This window comes from Natator depressus, chromosome 2 (assembly GCF_965152275.1).
Source record: "Natator depressus isolate rNatDep1 chromosome 2, rNatDep2.hap1, whole genome shotgun sequence".
Lineage (NCBI taxonomy): Eukaryota > Metazoa > Chordata > Testudines > Cheloniidae > Natator > Natator depressus.
In genome coordinates, this window is record NC_134235.1 from 47,561,841 (window position 1) to 47,584,776 (window position 22,936).

The 22,936-nt window shown below is 41.0% G+C and overlaps 1 protein-coding gene across 2 annotated transcripts; it reads right to left on the reverse strand.

Moving 5' to 3' along the window:
- Positions 1-1,879: 1,879 nt before the first annotated feature.
- Positions 1,880-22,260, reverse strand: ATP6V0D2 (ATPase H+ transporting V0 subunit d2). Of its 2 annotated transcripts, none has more exons than XM_074943013.1 (8): positions 15,503-15,721; positions 13,675-13,846; positions 11,655-11,833; positions 10,252-10,331; positions 8,130-8,207; positions 4,637-4,813; positions 2,848-2,925; positions 1,880-2,304 (listed from the first exon to the last, which is right to left on the reverse strand). In XM_074943013.1, the coding sequence occupies exons 1-8, from the start codon at positions 15,504-15,506 to the stop codon at positions 2,143-2,145; spliced, it is 930 nt and encodes a 309-aa protein (XP_074799114.1). In that variant the 5' UTR covers positions 15,507-15,721; the 3' UTR covers positions 1,880-2,142. The 2 variants fall into 2 exon arrangements, with proteins under 2 accessions (XP_074799114.1, XP_074799113.1); XM_074943012.1 differs by lacking the exon at positions 15,503-15,721 and adding an exon at positions 22,036-22,260 and having other exon boundaries at positions 1,881-2,304.
- Positions 22,261-22,936: the final 676 nt, after the last annotated feature.

The following is a 22,936-nucleotide window of genomic DNA, read 5'->3' on the forward strand; positions in this document are numbered from 1 at the left end:
CATGTGCTTGATTCTACATGGTGTCCATATTTTGTTCCTTCACTGATAATGTAGGGTTACGAGATAAGGTGGTTCAGAGATACCAAATAGACTTACAGTGTAGTGAATTTCTTTTAAACAGTGACTTATATTTCCTCATTAATTACAAGCTTTTAAAAATATTCCTACTGCTGTAATATGTTCCTAAAGAAAATTGTCAACTGAAGTTATTACAAAATAATTTAAAGCACTAGTATTCTTCTGTACAGTGATTCATGCAGTACATTAACATCTTTGGTTTTCCGTACAATTCATAAGTATCCAAAACAGCATGGGAAGTTCTGGTATTTAACTCATCAGTTACCTCTGAAATTTAAGAGGTGTTTATCTAAGTTGTGGCTTTCCAAGGAATTTCTTTATTTTTTCTGAAGTTTGAATTTATATAATCATCTTGATTCTCCTATGGTACTTAAAACATGGTATCTGAGTGCCTCCCATGGTTACAGTCTCTTGACCTCTACACCACTGGCTCCATGTCTGTGGAATTTGGTGAAGTTTAGTGCTCGCATCCTAGATATAGGGTTGCCAGGCGTCTGGTTTTCTACCAAAACGCTCGGTTGAAAAAGGACCCTGGCGGCTCTGGTCAGCACTGCTGACCAGTCCATTAAAGATCCGGTTGGTGACGCAGTGGGGCTAAGGCAGGCTCTCTGCCTGTTCTGGCCCTGCACAGCTCCCAGAAGTGGCCAGCATGTCCCTGCGGCCCGTAGGTCCAGGGGCAATCAGGGAAGCTCGACACACTGCCCTGCGCCCTCAGTGCCTGCTCCGCAGCTCCCATTGGCCAGGAACCGTGACCAATGGGAGCTGCAGGGGGCAGCACCTGGGGGTGCAAGCAGTGCACCCCGCACAGAGCCACCTGGCCATGCCTCCGCCTAGGGGGCAAACATGCTGGCCACTTCCAGGAGCAGCGCGGAGCTAGGGCAGACCCTAGCCACACTGCACTGCCGATCAGGAGCTGCCTGAGGCAAGCGCTGCGCAGCCAGAGCCCACACCCTGAATCCTCTGCCCTAGGTTGGAACCCCCTCGCGCACCCAAACTGCCTCTCAGACCCTGCACCCCAACCTTCTGCCCCAGGTCGGAACCCCCACCCTCACCCAAACTCCCTCCCAGAGCCCACACTCCCTCCTGCACCCCAATCCTCTACCCCAGCCCTAAGCCCCCTCCCGGAGCCTGCACCCCCTCCCACACCCAAACCCCCTGCCACAGCCCTGAGGCCCCTCCTGCACCCCAAACTGCTCATTCCCAGCCCCACCCCAGAGCCCACACCCCCATCTGGATCCCGCACCGCTACCCCAGCCCAAAGCCCGCTCCCACACCCTGAACCTCTCATGTTTGATCCCACTCTGGAGCCCTCACCCCCTCCCGCATTTCAGCCCCCTGCCGCAGCCCAGTGAAAGTGAGTGAGGGTGGGGGAGAGCAAGTGATGGAGAGAGGGGGGCTGGAGTGAATAGGGGTGGGGCCTCAGAGAAGAGACAGGGTGAAGTTGTTCAGTTTTGTGCCATTAGAAAGTTGGCAACCCTAGCTAGAAGGAAGAAAGTGGTGAAAGAGCTGCAAGGGGACCGTCACAGGTTTTGTCTGTCTCGCTGTTCCCCCAGTTAGTCCTTCATGTCCGTTGTAACAGCAGCATTAAGAGATCCTTAACTTTCACTTAACTATGATCTTCTAGGATTGAAATGGTGGTTCTACTGGCATGTATCAAACCATGTCCTTTGAGAAAACCACTAGTTAGTTTCTCAAATTAAACCTTCTGATGAGACTTCCAAAAACCACTAGTGCAAAACACAGACGTGACACTTATATTGGCATGGGAGGCAAAGAATAAACAAACAGGAACCTGTAGGCAATTTTTATTGACCAACTCAATTAAAATGAGCATATTGAGGGGGAAAAAATAGCTAAAAATAAGATTCAGTCAATTATTATCTGATAAAGGGGAAAAATACTTGTATCTATGATCTTAGTTTTTGTTTTGTTTCCATTGTACTATGTATAAAGGTGACCATTAATACATTTTGTAAAATCTGTGAAAAGCTTTTTAAAAATGTTCTTCTTCAATATTCACAAATTGTTTCTGTTTGTGCACTCTAGAACTATAAATTATCTGAATTAGAAAATAGGAATGTAGTTGTTAATTTTTGTTCTATGTCTCTGGGAAATGCACTCAGCAATCCAGACAATATTTCTGCTTTCTTGTTCCTTCAGCTTGACATAAGCGTAGAACACTCCAAAATGGAACTGGTTATTGAAGGCAAGCACATTCATTTTTACCTAAGGAAAAACATTAAATCAGAACTATCTTTAAAATGATGCATTAAAGAAGAATAGGATTCTTAAGCACTTTACAAACTTAACTAACTATAACGAGGGATCTGCCCACTAAAAGCATGATCAAAATGCAGCAATGTCTGGTTTAATTGTGGCAACTCTTTAACAGATCACAGAAACATCATCCAAGAATTTAGGGCAGGAAATAAATGCCGTCTCCTATGGATATTGCGGAGGAAATTTCAGTAAATGGTTTATAATTGCTTGAGATGGAATTTGGCCAGACCATGAGATTTTAAACCTGCAATCGCACACTTTCAAAGGGTGCCCTGGCATTTGTTTTACTTAGAAAGTGAAGCCCTCTGTTTTGTCTCCTCCAAATATGCCAATTATAACAGTGCAGTGTGTCCTAACACAATGTTGGGTTACTGGGTCAGTACAGACTCAGAAGAAATAGTGCTATCTACTGAATGACCACCACCACTCCCTGTCACAGATGAGTAAAATTGTTTTGATAGTAATACATTTAGAGGTGGAACGTCTTACCTCATGTTCAAAAAATGCATCTTCCAGTGTCTTTTCTCCCATACCATTTCCTACCCCTTCAAACATAGCCTTGTATTCCTAGAAGTACAAACCATCACCAATGAGAAATAATATGTTAATTCATCCTATTTATCAAAATCAAACAAACCTTCTCTACATTAAGTAACCTTTCTGTAAATAGGAACCCATGCAGACTGTACTTGGTTGTCTAGAATGCATGGACCATGCAAATATGCACTGAAGGAGAAAAATAGTGGCATTTGCCCTTGCTTGTCCTCCCCTTTTCCCTCTGAACTTCACAATTTAAATGAGAGAACTGTAAGGGGTTTGCTAGTGCATGAGTACAACTACCCCATTTACTTCAGGACTTCTTCAGTGACTTAGAAACACATTTTCAGAAAGGCAGCCTCCATCTTGTGAAAGCAGGTCAAGTAGCTAGAAGCACAAAAATCATGCTTGCATTCACAGTTCGTTTAGCAGATGCAAAATATGAGTGCAATCTGTATGTATTAATTTGTGATGCAACTTGTGTTGCAGAAGGAAGGCTGAACCACAAAATTCACTACAAGGATCTGATAGAACCCTATCTCCCCGCATGCTTTTTTTTTTTTTTTTTTTTTTGTGAAAGGAGGGCACCAATTTAGCACATCTGGTGAAGATGCATTACATCGATAGGAGAGCGTCTTCTGCTGACATAGCACAGTGTAGACACCGATCAAGACTGCTGCAAGTAGCATTCGCTTAGTCTCTGTTGCTTCACCCTCCTCACAGAGAAAGTTTGTCTGTGCATATGTGACATGCCTCTCCAGTGGCAGTGCAACTTGTGTAGGAGCCATGCTGCCAGTGGACAGGGAGGTCCTATGGGGGCTTGGACCCCTTTTCTGTAAATCCCTATGATCTGTAGGTTTGGAAGAATACAGCCTGCACTTTCATGGCTGCCTAAACCCCTCTTCCCTGAGGTAACAACTGAGAAGCAGTGGTGCCAATTAGGTGAGGGCTCCAGATGCGTAGGCAGCCCCACACACCAAGGTTTTTGCACTTACTCAAAGTACCATGGGCTGTGGAACTGGAGATGGATATCCCAATCACTTTTAAGCAGTGATCCTGTGCTAAATCAGTACAGCTGCGGCTGGAGCAGTCTGGAGCATCACTCCAGCTGAGTGGTCACAACACCAGTGAAATTTGTCCCCACCACTGCTCTGTTCAAACAGAGGGGCGACTGGGCTAAATGATGTGGCAGCCCGGCACATGGGGAGCTTGTTTCTGTACAGAGTGCAGAAGAATCCACTGAGAACTTGACTGCTGGCGGTACTGGCTCATGCACTGTGCAGGTAAAAGAGAGGGGAAACTCTCCGACTGAGGGAGGCCTGGGTCCCAGAGTCCCTACAGGATGGGGGTGGATAAATGGGGACCAGAACTACCTTGGGACGAGGGGGAACCATAATCTGCCAAGAAATGTCAGACTTGTCTTCACTGCCAAAAAATGAACCTGAGTTTCTTGGGACCTTTGTGGTATAGGAACAGTTTTGCTTGTAGGAAGGTATGATTTGGCCCTACTTTCATGTCTCTGTGATGGGCACTTGTACTACACTAATGTAATAACTTCAATGTTCTCAATTTCCTGTACTGAAAGCCTTTGATTCAATATACTGTCATTTTGGATCCTTTGAATTTGATACTTGTGTTGGATACTAGACTTTTTAAAAAATGTTTTCATCTTGTAGTGCAGGGCTTTTCTTGGTAGCCAACATCCTGGAATATTGAAAGACATTTGAAACATCTTACATACTGCATAGTAATCTGCCACACACTTCACTTGCTCATAGTCCTCTGCGTTGGCCAGGAGGTGTAAGCCTTCTGGATAAAGTTTTCCACAAGTTGGATATAGTTTCTCTCTGTCGTCTTTACTCAGCTCCGTGCCAAATGAATTAATGGTGATGATAAAGGCACGTCGGTCTGCTTCAAACTTAATTCATAAAACAAAACAGGTAACAGACTTAATTAGATGTCTTGATTCTAAAAAACAGCATAATAATGAGTGCTAGTGTTTAATGCCATGAGTAGTCCCATTAAATTCTAACAGGACTACTCAAATCAGTAAGTGCTACACTTGGTAGAAAGTGTTTGCAAGAAGTAGGCCCTATGATTTTTGATACTACATATTGGATGACTGCTCTATGTCATCTCAAAAGCTTGTCTCTCTCCCCAACAGAAATTCATCCAATAAAAGATATTACCTCGCCCCCCTTGTCTCTCTAACGAGAAATTAAGAAAGTTAAGCTTTCATTCTATGACTCTTGCACTGACGTCTCATCCCAACCACTGCCCACCCCCTCATTTCCCTACTTCTTGCTTCTCAAAACATTTAATTCTGCAGACTACTGGGAAATCTCTTCCCTTCCCCCCTTGTAGATTTAAGTAACATTGCTCAACACATTTAAACAAAAAAAAAGAGATCAAAAGTAGACCGCATTTATTTCAGTAACTTCAGGTCACTGGAGAGCTGCTATTGAGATTAAAGGTGAAATGGAAAAGTTTAAAAATAATTGCTACATATGCAGAGGACTTAAAACAACAGATAAGGACGTAGCAGAGGTGAACTGAAACATTTTGCCTGCCAAGTTCTAGCCTCCAGGTTTCTGTGTTTTCTCTGCACTAAATGATTACTAACACCTAAAGCAGAGGGCTGTATTTCTTCTGACAGCTTTAGATGTCAGTTCTATCTACTGCTGCAGGGAAAACTGTAAAATTCATGCCAACATATAGGTCTTGTTTTGTTCCTCTGCACAAGAGAAAATTTCACTTATCACCCTGAGGGATTTAATTCATATTTTAAAGATAAGTGAAAGTTTAAATGATCTTTAAGTTTACCAATTCTTTTACTGACTTGGGACCAAAATAGCTTTTTTTCCTTTCTTCTTTTTTTAAAGCACAGTACCTTTTTAAAAAATGTTATGGCTCAGCTAATTACTGGGGCTTGCTTGAGAATTATCCAGATCAAAATACAGCCAGCATGAGCAGAATTTAGGCAGTGTGAAGTGCTTCTGAGTGTGTGAACTTTCAGAATGCTTTGGTGAGCAGAGAATTACAGTTTTCTATTGAGCAATATAATTTATTTACATTTTAGCAGTTGCAACATTGTTTTGCAAATTTAAGAACAGATTTACATTCTTAGATCCTGAGCATATGGACTAGAACAAGTTCTAACAGTGACCTGATTGCACTGGCATGACTTCAGCATAGGGAAAGAGAATAAACAATGGGGAAATGATTAGAAAATAAGTGTGCATGAAAAGATTTCTGGTTAATAAAGTAATAGAGCCAAATCCTACTTGCCTTACTAATGTGAGTAGGCAGATCAACTCCAGTAGGTCTACTTTCATAAGTAGAGAAAGCAGGAGGATTTGACCTATAATGTCTATATAGGGTGACGTTTAGCCATTATATCTATAGTATTTTGAGGACAATGTACATTTAAATTATATTTAAATATGGTAACTTTTTTAGTTTTGGGAATGATCATTCAACCCTTTCTTATGGTTATAGTTCCATTGACTGCAGGATGGCTGCACGCTTGAGTAAGGTTTGCAGGATGAGACCTGAGCATATGTATGGAAGTATGGTATAAATGGCAACTTCTTCTTCGTCCGTATAATTAAACTTCTTTATTAGCTGTCTTTATAAAAAGACAGACTTTCAACACATATCCTTAGATCAGTTTAATGTTATGGGGGCTAATGCTTCTATAAAGAACTCTACACTGATAGCCGGCTGATCTATACGCAAAAATGCTTAGCATGGGCATACTCTTGTTCCCACTGAAGTCACTGGTAAAACTCCCATTGACTTCAACTAGAGCTGGTCGAGAATTTTGAATCTGAATTATTTTCTCATGGAAAATGCTATTTCTGCAAAATGGAAACTTTCCACAGGAAAATCTCGTTTGTGCAGAAAGTGGAAATGAAATATTTTATTTCGGATCAGACCAACCCAAATAGGAATATTTTGTTTTTTATTCTGTTGTTTCATTCTGAATCAGTTCAATAAAACATTAAATTGCATTTCCATATCAACTCATAGGCCTCCATTCTCTCCAATAGTCTGAGCTCCCTGGAGGACTACATCTCCCATAATGACAGGTTTCAGAGTAGCAGCTGTGTTAGTCTGTATTCGCAAAAAGAAAAGGAGGACTTGTGGCACCTTAGAGACTAACCAATTTATTTGAGCATAAGCTTTCGTGAGCTACAGCTCACTTCATCAGATGCATAATGCTGTAGCTCACGAAAGCTTATGCTCAAATAAATTGGTTAGTCTCTAAGGTGCCACAAGTACTCCATCTCCCACAATGCAACACAGATTTCACTCTAACCAAGCTCTGTATGGCACATCATGGGAGATGTAGGCCAGTCTCCCTGCCTGGCCTACCACAGATGAAAATGGGGGCATCAAGCTTCTGAGATGCCTTATGGGAGTTGTAATGTAGTATAATGGGAAATGCAGTTGAAAATTATTTTAAACAAAGCACTTTGCTTCATTACAACAAATGAAACATTTCAGTTTTGTGAATGTCAAACTGTTTCATTTGAAAACTGTCAAAACAAAATATTTCAGCATTTCTGAGTCAGTTATTTTGGAATTTCTGTTCCACAGAAAAATTCAAAATTTCTACTGTGTGCCAATTTGGGGTGAAAACAAATGTGTTGAAATGTCCGGATTTCCTGCAGGATGGAAATTTCAAAAGTCACTCAGTTCTGACTTGGAGCATTAACTTCAAGGGGAGCAGAATTAGACCAACAGTAAGCACTTTTGAAAATCAAACCTCTACGACACTGTATTTCTGCCAGTTAATACCCTTTAAAAATCAGTGATTTGAGACCTTCAATATCAAGACCTAATTTCAGGGGGAAAGGTGTTAGAAAAATCTAAATCAGCTTTTTCCCTTCCTTATACCAAGTGTATTAACAAATGTAAGAGATCTCCGATACTACTGCACAGGTTGGTAACTCTTCTACTGTGGCAGTTATAGAAAAATACTAACTGAGGCTGACTCCTCTCTTGAAATGGAATGGCTACTTTTGTAAGTAATGGTTGAATTTGGACTTGAAACAAGTGTTTTCATCAGATCCTAGTAAACCAGTTGTCACTCAGAGAAAAGTTGAATGTCAGGCAAAGTAGTTTCACAAATTGGGAAAAGAAGGAAGGAGCAGGAAAAGCACTTTAAATAATTGAGCTAAAAAAGCCTCATGGAATACTTAGCTGCGTAAGGTCTGCACTCTTCTTACCTCAAGAACAGGGCACATTATTTCTGCTGTGGTGCCTCCTTGTTTTTCACAGAACTTATAAAAAGCCTCGAGATAAGACTAGGAGAAAAGAAGGAGAAAAAGACACATTTTATATAGAACTTCATTAAGGCCCCAGTCCAGCAAAGCACATAAGCATGTGGGTATTCCAGTTGAAATTGATGGGACTACTTACATACCTAAAGGTAAGCATGCGTTTAAATGCTTTACTAGATTGAGCCTGAAAAATTAAAATGTCTTCCTCTTAAAATGTTAGTAACGTCTAAAGGATGTAATGGACAAATACTGCACTCTCCCTGCTCTCCAAAGAGGGTGCTGAAGGCCTCTGGACTCCAGATCCAGTGAGCTGCCACTGCACAGGAAGCAAATGGCTGAGGGAAACTCAGCAGTCCAATGCAGAGGAGGGGTTTGGGGACAGGTGCTACAGCTGTGAGTCTGTAACTAGGAGGATACATGAGCTAATCTCTGCCCCATGCCTCTCAAAACCCTGAGTTAGGTCACATCAGCCAACAAAGCTATTGCGGCTTGGGGCTGTACAGCACATCCACTGCCACTGTGACCTGGTGAGGAGTCTCACTCCAATTGCCTTGGAACTTTCTCAGCACATGATCTGTTTAGTGAAACCCCTGTGTGCCCGAGAAGTAAACTTTGTGTTAGTAAATATTTTTCTGAGTTACATGCTGTTTTTTCTATGATCCCCTCTAAGGGCATTGTTACTATTAAGTTGTGGAAAGACGTTTGCTACAACATCACAGAATCTTATTAAAGGAAGCAGTCTCTAGCTCCACATAATAAACAGCTAACCATAAATGGAGGCAACCTATTGAGAATCTGTCTGTGGGGTTCCATGATGGACCCAGGACAATACCATCTGGAGGAAGGGCTAAACAATTCATTGATAAAATTCAGAGCTGACACTAATCTGAAGGCAGGGAATGCGGAAATTTTTAATAATTTAGAAGATATTGAATGATCCCCCAATAATTTGGAGGAGTGAAAAGAGAGGGATATAAAGAGATTTAACAAGGATAATTTAACAAGCATTGCACATAGGATATAAAAATTAAAGCTATATGTTATAAGAAATGAGTGGCTGGACAGTAGTAATATGGGAGAATAAAAACCCTGGGTGTAATTGTTGATGGAAATGTAAATATAAATGGTAATAATGCACTGAATATTTAAAAAGCAAATGCAGACTTGGGAGATATAAATAATACTTGTAAGACCAAATGAATAGTTTTTCCCTTTTGCACTATTACAGGAATATTGCATACAATTTGGGGCATCAGCTGTGAAAGGAAGAAAGAATATAGCTGAACAAATAGGATACTAAAAGGTTTGAAGAGACTGGATTAGGACGAAAATTTATGGGAATGAAATATGTATAGTCTGGAAATAGCCTGTGATATGATATGGTCCTATGTACTAATTAATATTTGTAAAGCACTTAGAAGATGTAAATCACTATGCTACAGTATCACTGCATGCTATAGTAAACATCCAATAAGTGCAGAATGAGATACTACAAAGAAGAAATTGTTCTCACAAGCTGCTGTAGCAATGCTACAGACTAGAAAAAGCAGGATTAAAATTAAGCAAAACACTTAGTTTAAATGTAGAGCTGGTTGAAAAAATTAACACACTTCATCAATTTTTCCCTTTTGTCAACATTCAAAAATGTACACTAAAACTTCAAAATTTGAAAAAATTCAATCAACTCTACTGATCACAGACAATGTCAATAATGAACTCTACTAAATGGAATTTAAAGTGGTAGAATCGAAGTAATTAGAAATCTTCAAGTTATTTACCTTTTGCAAATAAGAGAAAGGTTAGGCATGCCAAAAATTGTGGGAGTCTAGAAAACCTACTATGGATGTCTTAAGATCCAACAATGCTGTGATGTTTGGTTGACAACTTAAAATGACTTTTAGTTAATCGTAAGCAAATGGATTAAGACACTAGTTTACACCCACAGCATTTTCATTTTAAAAAATAAACATGATGATAGTTCTCAAATTCCAGATGTTCCATCAATTTCTTGTGATTTTTTTTGACTTTTATAGGAAGTTCACAGTATAGTATTCTAAGAAGCATTTACCTTGTACAGTTTGTTTCGCATTATTTCAATGTTCATTTCATCCAAGTCATTTTCAGACAAGCAGTCTTGAAAGAAAGGAGCTGAAAGCAGAAATTGTTAAATTACAGAATAAATTCATATGGAAATATGTGAGTATCCCTGACCAGTAGCAATCTACAAACTCTGTGGTAGCAATCAAGGAGTTGTGGCTTCAATAAAAGGTAATTTGAGGGGAAAGTGGGAGGAGAAACAGAAAGGTAAATATGTGAAATCCTCTTAATTTTTCTCTATATGCTGGGATTCTGCTGCAAGGGAAATCAATCTAGCTGTCAGTGCCCAAATCTCCAGAGAGCATCAGATGGGAATGCCTAACAGAGTAATTATTTTAAGGCCCTAACCTACTCCCTAGCACTTAGCACAAGTAGTTGGGCTGGGCTTTGGGGAGATTTCCAGAGTGGAATGAAGAGAAGAATCTTCCTTCCCAGGTCATGGAGCTGCTCTGCAGAGGGTACTCCAGCCCAATTGGTGGTGTAGCCTCCCTTCCCTCGCCATACCTCTTCCGTGTGTGTTTTTGTATATGGGGAAGGACCAGAGGCTCCATATAACAAAGGATCCTCCAGCCCCAATCTTTCCCCAGTCCATCCCTGCTCTAGCTCCTTTACACAGGGAATGCCTACAGAGTGGGGCTCAACATAGCAAGCACATAGGGTGCACACAAAATCCTATCCCACTTTGCGCAGTTGAATAACTTAAAATTACTGTAAGTGTAACTAACAAAGCTATGCCAATTGTTCACCATATTCTTTTGCTTGTATATTGTATCCACAATCTCATTCCTTGGTCTGTTTTATCTTTTGATTGTAAACCATTCAATGCAGGGATCGGCTCTTTCTGTGTTTGCACTGTGCCAAGCACAATGGGTGCCCACACACAGCTGGGGCTTTTGGGCACTGCCATAAAATAAATATTTAATAATAATAACTGGTGCCATTACCAGGGACCTTGGCGCCTAAAGAGGCATGGGCAGGAGTTTGTCCTAAATGATTCATTTATGGAAACAGCTGTTGGCATATGTTTACAGTATACTTCTGAAATAAGAATTCAACCATTATCAGAGTCCCTTGATATTTCTGAAAGTAAGCTATAAAAATTTGATCTAGAGTAGCATATTTTCTATATGTTACTTCTATTCAGGTTAAATAAAAATTGTTAATCAACTGTCTTATTTTAAAATTGTTTTGTGAAATGCACAAAATACCACTTCAAAACTGCATCTTGTCCTGCAATTCACTTGCCAATTACTCATAGGTTAAATTATCAAATCATATAATATCTGGTGAAACAACTGCTGGTGTGTTCTGAAATGAAATTATCAGGAATATGTGAAGAGGAGCATCTGCAGACAGATCATTAAATTTTCGTACCTAATGGTGTGTCAACCAAAATTGCATTGAATAGCTCTGCAGGGTTTGGGGCAATGCTGACTGCTTCCATTTGCTCAAAACTGCCCAAAGGGTGGCACTTGGGAACAAGTTCAGCTATGGGTCGCTGATGCAGTGTACCAGTTATCAACAGAATCACGTTGTCAATCATATAGCTGTACCTGAGTTTGAAAAAAAGGTTACAAAACAACATTATTTATTTCTTAAATATATAAAAAAAAACCTACAGACCATAAACCACCAAAGTACTTGCTCTGTTTTCATCTATTCAAATATCAACATCTCACAGACAGAAAAATGGCTAATAGATAACCTTAATTTTGAACACTGGTGTTGCTTTGACATATAAGTGCTTTTGGACTTGTTCTAAAGAAAGGAGTAAGTATGAATGTATGGTAAGTCTTCTTATGCAGCATTGCAGCCTCAGGATGTGATTCTGATTTAAGATCTACTAATATATTGCATCAAAAGTACATCTGATGAACTAGAAGCTGTTGCTGTTTGGGGATACTGCTGTTTCCCATGGGGAACATCAGGATAACTGCAAGTATCTAATGTGCCTGTATTCAAAGTTCCTCTAGAACCACTTCTGCTGATGGAGTTATTCTTTTAAGTGAGCTATCATGACTGGTGGACACTATAACTACAGAGCTCAGGGGAAGATCCTGGCCTCCTGCAGATCCCTCAGCATCCTTGAGACCAGCCCCATGGCTATAGGGATCCTCACAGAGATTTCTTCCCTCTTAGCAGTCTTCTGTGGGTTTACCATGAGAGTGAATGATCTGGACCTTTTCAGTAACTCTGAAATTGAAATGCAAAACCTATCACTCATGGACATCATGTTGCTATGACCCTGAGGAACTTTGGGGCTGTAACACATGTGGACGGAATAGATTTCCATAGTGTTTTACCTGTGACATTTAAAGAATGGATATTACTCTTCAGTTTTGTTTCGCTGATTCCGAATTTCCTATGCAAATTTTGAAAGGAGATTAAAGGATTTTGGACATGTAGCTTAGTGAAGTGAAAGGTATGTGACGTACTACGAAAGTACTAACCCTTCTGCAAAACACCACAGTGTATGCTGATTGGGGGAGGGGAATGTGTGCACGCAAAACTGTGAAATGAAAACAGCAATAATTTTTGAATGAAATTCTGTGAAATAAGAATTGTGAATTTTGCATGGTTCTAGTGCATAACTGTCCTAGTGCGGTCTTTCAGAATCACCATGTTTATTAGTCCATGCACAAAATTAACTCAGCCATCTTTATAATGATACTGAGGAAAAAATTAATGATACTTTACTTTTGTGTCAGGAAAAAATATTACTACCCCAAACTAAGCTGGGAAGTAAAGTCTTGCAAGTTTGTCACCATGTATTAAAAGATAAGATAAGAATGTGTACTGAAGTGTTTACTACAGAGAAGAGGTGATTTTGCTAAAGCATCCAAACCAACATAAATCAGGTCTATGTTCTCTCAGTAATATGTTGTTAAAGTCAAGACCAGATCAAATAGCACTTAGATCTTTCAAAAATAAAGCTACTAGGATCTAAACATCTCACTAAAGACCACAGAAATTCATATTTAGATTGCTACCGTGAAACAAGATGCAGAGTTTGCTATCTGGATGGAAATATAGAGTATGTACTCTGCATTAGAACTCCTATCTTCTATATCATGAGTTTCTTCATCTTGTCCAAAAAATCCAAACCCTAATTTAAAAACAATTATCTTTTGAAAAATGTAAATTTCTCCTCCCCATCTCACCTCCTCCACGCCAAACAAGTAATACAACTTTGAAACTGTTAGTCCATGATGTAACAAATAAGAATAGACTTTTATTTAGGTTTCTAAACACTGAGTTACACTTTTTAAAAATGGTACACTATTAAATAAATTTCACTTATTGGCCAGCTGTGTGTAAATTGCGAGAACAAGAAATTTACCCTGACTTACTTTGAATAATGTGGCAATTGAAATGAAGAGGTAACTTAACTTACGTGATAAAGTTCAGAAACGTGGCAAGTGGCTCAAAGGCATGGTTTCTAAAGTATTGAAATTCTGTGAGTAATTTGTCTTTCAGTTTGTCATCAATGGTGGAAATGGTGAGAGGGCCAGTTTCATTGGCCAAGAAGTTGCCATAGTCTGTGGTCTGTAGATGTAACTTCAAGTCTACAAATAGATTCAGAAGAGACCATGAGGATAAACTGTCACAACACTAGAAATAGAACCAACTGGAATAACTTTACATATTTCGGTGTTTTTACCCTATATTTCCATATTAAGACTTGATCATCTTCCAGTGAAGTCAAAGGGAATTTTGTCATTATCTTCATTTAGAGCAAGTGCAGGGCTAGCACAGATTTGCACCTTCCTTTCCTAACCAGGCTTTTTTACATATTATAGGAGATGACAAATTGTACGTAGCTCCTCAGAGGTTGTATTAGGGCAGGGCTGCCGTAATCTCCATAGAGTCCCACCAGTGATACTGCAGTGGTGATGGGATGAAACAGCACATTCTCCCACCTGCTCTATCTCACCTCTTCCCCAGTCAGCTTTATTCACTACCCACATCCTAAGCGTGCTGTTGCACCACCGTAACCTGCCTCCAGTTGACTTTCTGTCCCCAGAGCTCCTGATTTATGTGGGTAGAAGCTGGGATAAATCAGGAGTGAATCTGGCCCTATAACTTTATTAGAGAATTCTTCCATTGTTCAGATTGATTATTTACATCTCCAGGAGGACTATGGTCTTATATATATGAAGATATATCAGCACTCAGATGTATACTTGTAATGGTACTGCTTAGCCCAGAAACAGGCTCCAGCCAAGTTCTGTACAGCACAGCTCAAGAAAAGTCACTCTTATGCTCTTCTGACATTTGGGCCCTGACATTTGGACTTTTCTAACTTCTGCTGTTAGCAACTCCAAAGGGCTATTCTAGAAGCTGGGTCATAGACATAGGAAAATCCTGTCCATGCTTCCTGCACTGGGAGGGTCTGTGGAAGTCACTACAGAAACCCTATGCCACCAAAGGATTCCCAATATGAGTTCCCTTAACTATTGTCCCCTGGCTTTATGACCATTTTCCAATACTGATGGTAGAACAAGGGATTTGGATTTATTTTTAGTATTCAGACCTGTTCAGCATTCATTCCCTTTAAAAAAAAAAAGCCACTGACATATTCTAAAATAATAGCTTCATATGCTCTAGTGGCACTATTGTAAGTGATAGAGTTTGGGATAATATGTTTTTTGTGATTCACAATTATTACATGTACAAATGAATTCCGAAGTGGCGGTTAGCAAAAAGTAGTAGACTTGCTATAGTGCCTTGATAACAAAGCCTTTCTGAATACTGTACAAATGTTCTGTTGTGCTCAGTAACATACACAGAGTAACCACCAGACTGGGCCCATTATAGTGATCACATTCAACACACTCCTTTTGTCAAACTAACTCACTCCAGTTAGTACCTGTGCATCTGCTAGTGTTTCTCTAGGTCTTCCTGCACCAGACTGAATGCTGCCAGTATAAACTAATTCCTTATGAAGGAAATCATGTTAAACAAGTCTTTACAATATTAAACACAAGATTCTGTTGACAAAACATTTGTAAAGGTTATGTCCTTTCAAGCACATAGACCATGGAGTCAGATAACTGGAAGTATCCAGAGTGGTGCAGTACACGTTTCTTTTCTAACTGAAAAAATACTCAGCTTAATCTCGCTAGATCAAGGAAAAATATAAGCATGATAAAACAATCCGACATAAATATAATTATGCTTAAAAACAAGTCTAAATATATTAAAAATCTTTTTATACTCACCCATATTTTGTATCACATACCTACATTTTCTATGAAGATGAAAAGTGATAATTTAGCTTTCTTTTTTTTTTTAAATATATCTAATATGTAGAGGTTAGAGTAATTACTGCGTCATCAGAGAGGAATAGGAGTCAAGCTTCCTGTGATCTATTTCCAACTTTGCCACTGACTCATTTGCCTTGATTTACTCTTCACAAATGCACTCCTAGCATCTTGGGATACAGCCACTCTACATTGTATTCCACTGAATGCATCCGATGAAGTGAGCTGTAGCTCACGAAAGCTTATGCTCAAATAAATTGGTTAGTCTCTAAGGTGCCACTAGTACTCCTTTTCTTTTTGCGAATACAGACTAGCACGGCTGCTACTCTGAAACCAGCCACTCTTAAGGGGCCTTCCTCTCTGGAGTGAGGTGGCTAGTCAACCCATACTGCATAATCCAGACACCAGTCTCAAGTATCAAGCTCTGCAAAGAGCTGTTAACATACTTCCCTGATAAGATCATCAGAATATGTATTGTATGCAGTGTTGTTGTAGCCATGTTAGTCCCAGGATATTAAAGAGACAAGGTGGGTGAAATAATATTTTTTATTGGACCAACTTCTGTTGGTGAGAGAGACAAGCTTTTGAGCTTACACAGAGCTCTTCAGGTCTGGGAAACTAAGAAGTGTCAGTGCTAAATACAAGGTTTGAACAGAATGTTTAGCATAAGTAATTATCACATATTTCAAGGTGAAGTGGCCTCTTAACACCCCATCAGTCATAGGCAGGAAAGGGGAGGGGAGAAGCTGCTGAGGGAGTTGTTAGTGGGTTACAGATTTCTGCAATAAACCATAAATCCAGTGTTTCTAATTAGTCCATGATTTTTGGTGTCTAGCAAAGTTATGAATGTAAGCTCTCAGGCTTGTCTTTTGAAAGTGTTGTGAAGGTTTCCTTTGAGGAGCAGGACTGATAGGTCAGATATAGAGTCATCACTTTTGCTACAAGTGTTCGCCCACAGGTGATAGGGTGTTTTTGGCTATGACTACACTAGAGACCTAATAGCAGCACTGCTGCAGCTGCACCACTGTAAGGTCTCCCGTGTAGCCGCTCTATGTCAACAGCAGAGAGCTCTCCTGTCAGCATAATTAAACTACCCCAATGAGTGGTGGTAGCTATGCTGGTGGGAGAGGGTCTCCTGCTGACATAGCACTGTCCACACGGGCATTGCTGTCAGTGAAACTTACCTCTGTCTGGGTTTTTTTTTTACCACACCCCGACCAACAAGTTTTACTGACAAAAGTACTAGTGTAGACATAGTCTTTGTCTTCTATCATTTTCCTGTAAGAGTTCATTAAAGAGTGTAGTGATTGTCTGGTTTCTCCCACATCATTGCTATTGGAGCATTTAGTGCATTGGATGAGGTACATCACAGGTTGTGACAAGGATGGTTAGGACTCATGAATTGTCAAAGGTGTGTTGTGGTGGGAGGGTGTTGCAGTGAAGATATGTTTGCAGGTTTTGCATCTGTTGTTCTGGCAGGGTTTGGTGCTGCTTTTGAGGTAGTGTGTTCTGGTCTATGGGGAGCTTGCTTCTGATGATTAGCTTGGAGAGGTAAGGGAGTTGTTTGAAGGGCAGAAAGACTTTTTTCAGGATGGGTCTCTGTCAAGTAATGGTTGTAGTTGTAGAATATGTATTGAGCTAACTGGGAAAGAAAATTCCACCTGTGACCAGCTTGTATTATCTGCCCCATCACTGCTGACTGAGTTTGGCCTCATCACACATGCCAAAGATGAAGAAACTCTGAAAAATTATTAAAGTAACAAACCTATTAAATAGATCCCTGCTTCTCTTGCTGGTAAAAGCCAGAGAACAGTAGCTATGCCCACTAGTAGTGGAAATAGTGACTCCTTCAGAGAAGCACATTAACCAAATTACTTGAAAAAATTACATCGTTCATCCAATCCTCAAGAAGCCAACGCTTGACCCTGAGGAGCTCTCCACTATTGTCCAGTCTCCAACTTCCAGTTCCTGGTCAAAATAATTGAGCAAGTAGTAACCACCAAGCTCCAACAACACGTGACATCAGCCAACATCTTTGTTGCCTCACAATCAATGTTCAGACTGGGGAGAGCAAGGAGACTGCTCTCACAACATTAAAAGACTGTCTCCTCATGGCCATGGACACAAGGTAAGATCTCAGTGCCCATACTGCTGGACATCCCTTCAGCTTTGACACAGTGGACCCAAAGTATTACTAATACACCTACATGATATAACAGGAGTATATGCCCCATCACTACAGAGACTCCAATCATTCCACTCCAGCAGAACTCAGAGTGGTGATGAGTAACTGCTCCTTCTTCTAAAACCCCTCACCTGCAGGATCCCATGGGAACCCACATCATTTACTCCTTTCAGTATCTACATGAGACTGTTGGGGGAGAGAGAGAGGGAGATGCCATGCCTTTAGCTGCCAATAAGTTTCCACCATAAGTGATGCTCACAGTTCAAACACCTGTTTTTATTTTCATACCTCTTGCAACCTCCCACCTCCCCCCAAAAACCTGTGCCTCAAGCAGAGTTTAACCCCGTAAAGAAAGAAGTGTCAGACTCCACAAAGTCCACAAGGGACTTTGCTATTGCTATTGATTTTTATGCTGAAGGCACTCATATGCTATGGTGACGGTGAGCAGTATAAAACTCTAAGATAGCTAGGGACAGCAAAGGCAGTAGCATTTCCCTCCTATGGAAGTCTACCTTCAGCTGCAGCTGGGACTCCATCGAAGAGGATTCCCTGGGAACTGCTCCCAAAAAGCACTGAATCAGACCATCTGTTTATCTTCTGTATTTTATATTGCCCCCACTACTGTAGCATCTGAGCACCTCACACTCTTGAATGTGTTTGTTGTCCCAACTCCCTTGTGAGATCAGAAAGTGCTATTATCCCTATTTTACAGATGGGGAACTGAGGTACATAGTGATATGCTCAAGGTCACACAGGAAGTCTGTGGTGGAGCAAGAAATTGAACCAGGTCTCCTGAGTCCTAGGATAGCAATCTAACCACTGAAACACCCTTCATCTCTCTACCATATCTCCCAGTGCTTTGTCCCTGCATCATGCCTTATGGACATCATCTAGCTCTGGCTGGACTTTCCACTGCTAGGGTCACAGCCTATATTGGGACAGGATAAATTACTTAGAGGGCCTACTCTCACTGATGTTAATGGTAGCAGAATTGGGCCTCTAATTCTTCTGTGACTTAGCTACCTACCTATGAAATAAGAAATTAGTACTATCCTCTTTGCACATAGGTGTTATGAGGGTAAAATATTGAGGGTGAGACCCTCGCCAATGTGCCAGCTCCTAACTTTGTGTAAAAGGGCCAGAATGGCATAAGGGGACCCTAAAAGCCCCAGCTGAGGCTGGAAGAGGATTTCCCTCAGCACAGGTACTGTGGAGACAACCATAAGGCTTCCTTTCAATAACCCCATCACAGGTCCTGATGTATGGACTGTGTTGTGGGCAGGGAAGCAGTACACTGATGCAGAGATTCCTGGCTGTGTGGCAGCCCCTCAAAAATTGCAGTAACTTAGACAGGAGGCCTCTCCTGCACTTGGAGCAGCCCATGACCCCCCAATATTAGCCCCTTCTCCCTCTGGGCTGAGTATTCACTGCCACTCTTGACTCATCCTAAGATTTTCAAGGAAGTGCAAAGTTCTAACCTACAGTCTTGTAGTTATTATTATTAGGATATAGTGCATTTAAATCAGGGGTGGGCAAAATACGGCCCGCAGGCCGGATCCAGCCCATCTAACATTTCTGTCCAGCCCGCCAGGTTCTTTGGCTGCCCCCTCGCAATCTCTGGGCCACTAAAAGTTCCGCAGTGCAGCGGGGCACTCAGGCAGGCTGCCTGCCTGCCGTGGCCCCACGCCACTCCCGGAAGTGACTGGCTACTGCTGGCATGTCTCTGCGTGCCCCTGGCTGGGGAGAAGGGGGAGACAGCTCTGCGCACTGCCCCCACCCCCAGCACCATCCTCACAGCTGCCATTGGCCGGAAACCAGCGAATGGGAACTGTGGGGGTGGTGCTGGCAGGCGCAGGCACAGGCAGCACACAGAGACCTGCTACCCCCCTCCCCACAAGGGGCACGCAGAGACTGCCAGCAGCAGCTGGCTGCAGCTGCTTCCAGGAGGGGACACAGTAGGCAAGTAAGCAGTCTGTCTGAGCCCTGCTGCACCGCCGGCCAGGAGCCACCTGTGGTACATGCCTCCCGGCCAGAGCCTCCACCTCGCACCATCTCCTGCACCCCAACCCCCTTCCCCAGGTCAGAACCCCCTCTTGCAACCTCCCAGACCCTGCACCGCAACCCCCTGCCCCAACCCAGAGCCCTCTCCTGCACCAAACTTCCTCCCAGACCCCACACCTCCTCCATTAATATAGTAGAAATGTGCGGCTGTGACGATTTACCAAAATTCATGGAGTGGCGAAAATTATTGCCCACCCCTAATGTAAATAGTAATGGGTGTAATTCTGACACTCTGGTTTTGGTTGTCACTGTTAAATTTGGGGTATATGAGGGAATCTAATATATTTTTTTTTAAATTGCCAAATGCTACAAAGGAAGAAAACACTGAAGAGTTAAATGGGGAGAATACAATTATACAAAAGCCCATGACAGAAGGGGGATTGCTACAGACTACGGCTCTAATGTGTGTGGATTCTAAAGTAAAGTTAAGATTAGGAAGCAAGATTTAAAAAAAAAAAACCTCATTAGAATTAATTTATACTGCAAAGCTCATTTAGAGAAGGATCTTGGCTTCTTATACTTATCTGTCTGTAAAACATCATGAACACATACAGCACTTTTGAAAGGCAGATACATTTTTAATAATTGTTTTCTCTTTAACAATATCTTAATTTTTAAACGAACTAGAATTTCTATAGTGTTGTTTCTGTTTTTCCAGAACCCCATTAAGTATTTTCTTGAATGATCACTTTTTGAAAAGATGGGTTATTTTTTTAAATGTATGAAAAATAAGATTTTTCTCAAAGTGAGGAATTTCTTCACTCTTTGAGAAAACAGCTATGGAGCTAATTTATACTCTGAGGAGACTCAGGGAACATCACCTGTTTGTCTCCTGGAGAGCACAGAAGACATAAAGGAAGAAAGAGCACTGGGTTTAATAACTCAGTCACTCTGTCAGTTATTTCTCTCAGCATTTTGAAGTAGAGCTTGTACATTCATTGAGCAGGAGATATTTGTTTCATGGAAATTACCTGCTGTAGCAGGAATATATCTGTAGAATTGATAAGTTCCTTAGGCCATATTCACTAGTACAGAAAGGTTACAGGAACTGGTCACACTTCCAGGCTATTGTAAGATCCACTAGTCCAGCCTTGTAAGGAGGGAGGGATGAGTGTTGTGGGCAAGTTTCAGCTTCCTACCGATTCTGCTACCATCACTGCAGAAGCAAAGCTGCTAATTTTCCAGACACAATGAACTTGCATTTCTAGTCATTATGCTGATAATTTTACCTAATACAATTCCTAAGTGTAAAAGATTTTGGTTAAATAATTGCTGTTATTACTCTCAGATACAGAAGAAAGCCTGTGTTCATTTACTTGCAAAAGAAGTTTTCTGCTTGTAAGTTGTTTTTTCAGAAATGCCTGGAGAAGGATCATCTCCTTATCTATTCTCACAAATCTGCATGATCTAGTCTGTGGCCAGTCTGACCCGCAGAAAAGCTGCTTTGGAAACAACTGCATGTTCCTGTCTCCTCTGCAACAAAGTCACCTTCACAAAAGCCTTTCTTCGTTTAATAGTAATACAACTTTATCTCCCTAAAACCCAGTTTTTCCCCCTTTAAGTGGAAAGTCTCTTAATGATCTAAAAACCATGCAGTAACACAGTCCTAAATCCTATGGGAAAATCCTATGGATTTAGTACCAAATGATAAGCTTTTTCCAGGTTTTTGTGAACCATCCTATACAGATATATAATTCTGTGTAGTATGGTGAAAAAATTGTAAGTAGGGTATCAATCCCTTTGAAAATCTCAGCCTATAGATTCATTGAGTAACTTCTATAGAACCATATTGACTTCACTCCTATTAAATAGGATGAGGAGTAATGGTCTCAAGTTGCAGTGGGGGAGGTTTAGGTTGGATATTTGGAAAAACTTTTTCACTAGGAGGGTGGTGAAACACTGGAATGCGTTACTTAGGGAGGTGGTGGAATCTCCTTCCTTAGAAGTTTTTAAGGTCAGGCTTGACAAAGCCCTGGCTGGGATGATTTTGCTGGGGACTGGTCCTGCTTTGAGCAGGGGGTTGGACTAGATGACCTCCTGAGGTCCCTTCCAACCCTGATATTCTATGATTCTATGATTCTAAATTCTCTAGGACATTTCCAAAAGGGAAAAACAGGATTACTACTTGCTTTCAATTACATTATCCCTTATCATCTTTCTTTTTCTCACCTTTCTCTTTTTTAACTTTCATCAGTGATCTAGCCAACAGTATTTGTCTCTCGATAAGGTAAATGAACAGACTCACCTTCCAGTGTTTCACACTGCACTAGGTTGATGTAGTCTGCATTCGTCAAGATCCCAGCTTTAAAACCTCGGACCAGCCCCTCCAGGTAGCCATGGTCCACATTGAAGTAAAACTCTGAGTACCCCAGCATGGTGATGAAGAGGGCTTAGTCTCTGTGCTGTTTTGTGGAAGTGACAGCCCTGAGTACTAAGTCTTGTGCTTCTCTTTTGAAGGTGATGACGAATAGTCACTAATTTCCAGTCAGCTCGTGGTTGGGTTTTACTGACTTGTTTCTTCCTGTTTATTGCTCCCAGTGTAGTTTGGCTACACTTTGCTTGATGCTTACAAAACACCAGCTAATCAGCCAGACAACAAATCTAACTCCTTCCTGTCAGAATCAGAGCTGGGATCTGCTATGGGCTAAGGAGAGACAGAAGAAGGGGCAAAGGATTTAACCACTTTTTACATAAAGTGATTTGGAGCTGGACTTAGAATGTACAATTAAACTTGAATTGGATTTTCATACTTCTTGAATATATTAGGGTCAGGTTTTTTTAGGTCATCTCTGATCAGATATTGAACAATGATTGCACTCAATTGCCTGAATGCAGATGCTGCTATTCAAGAAACTCATATAATTTGTAAATGTCTGGTTTTTACAAAAGAAAAAATTGTCTTTTGCACTCCTGTGTAGAGAGCAATGTGTAAAAAATGCAAGATTACTACCCTGATGTTCTACCTCATCCTGAAGTGTGATGGGATATACAAAGCCTGCATTGGTGAGGAAAGGGTTAATGACCTTCTTTGGGCTTAATCAGTCCTGCCCTGCTACACCTGCCATAGGTTTCAGGCTTGGAGAGAGTAGTTAAAAGGGAAGAACACAACTTAGCTGGGGGCTGACTGGGAAGAAGATCAGATCTCC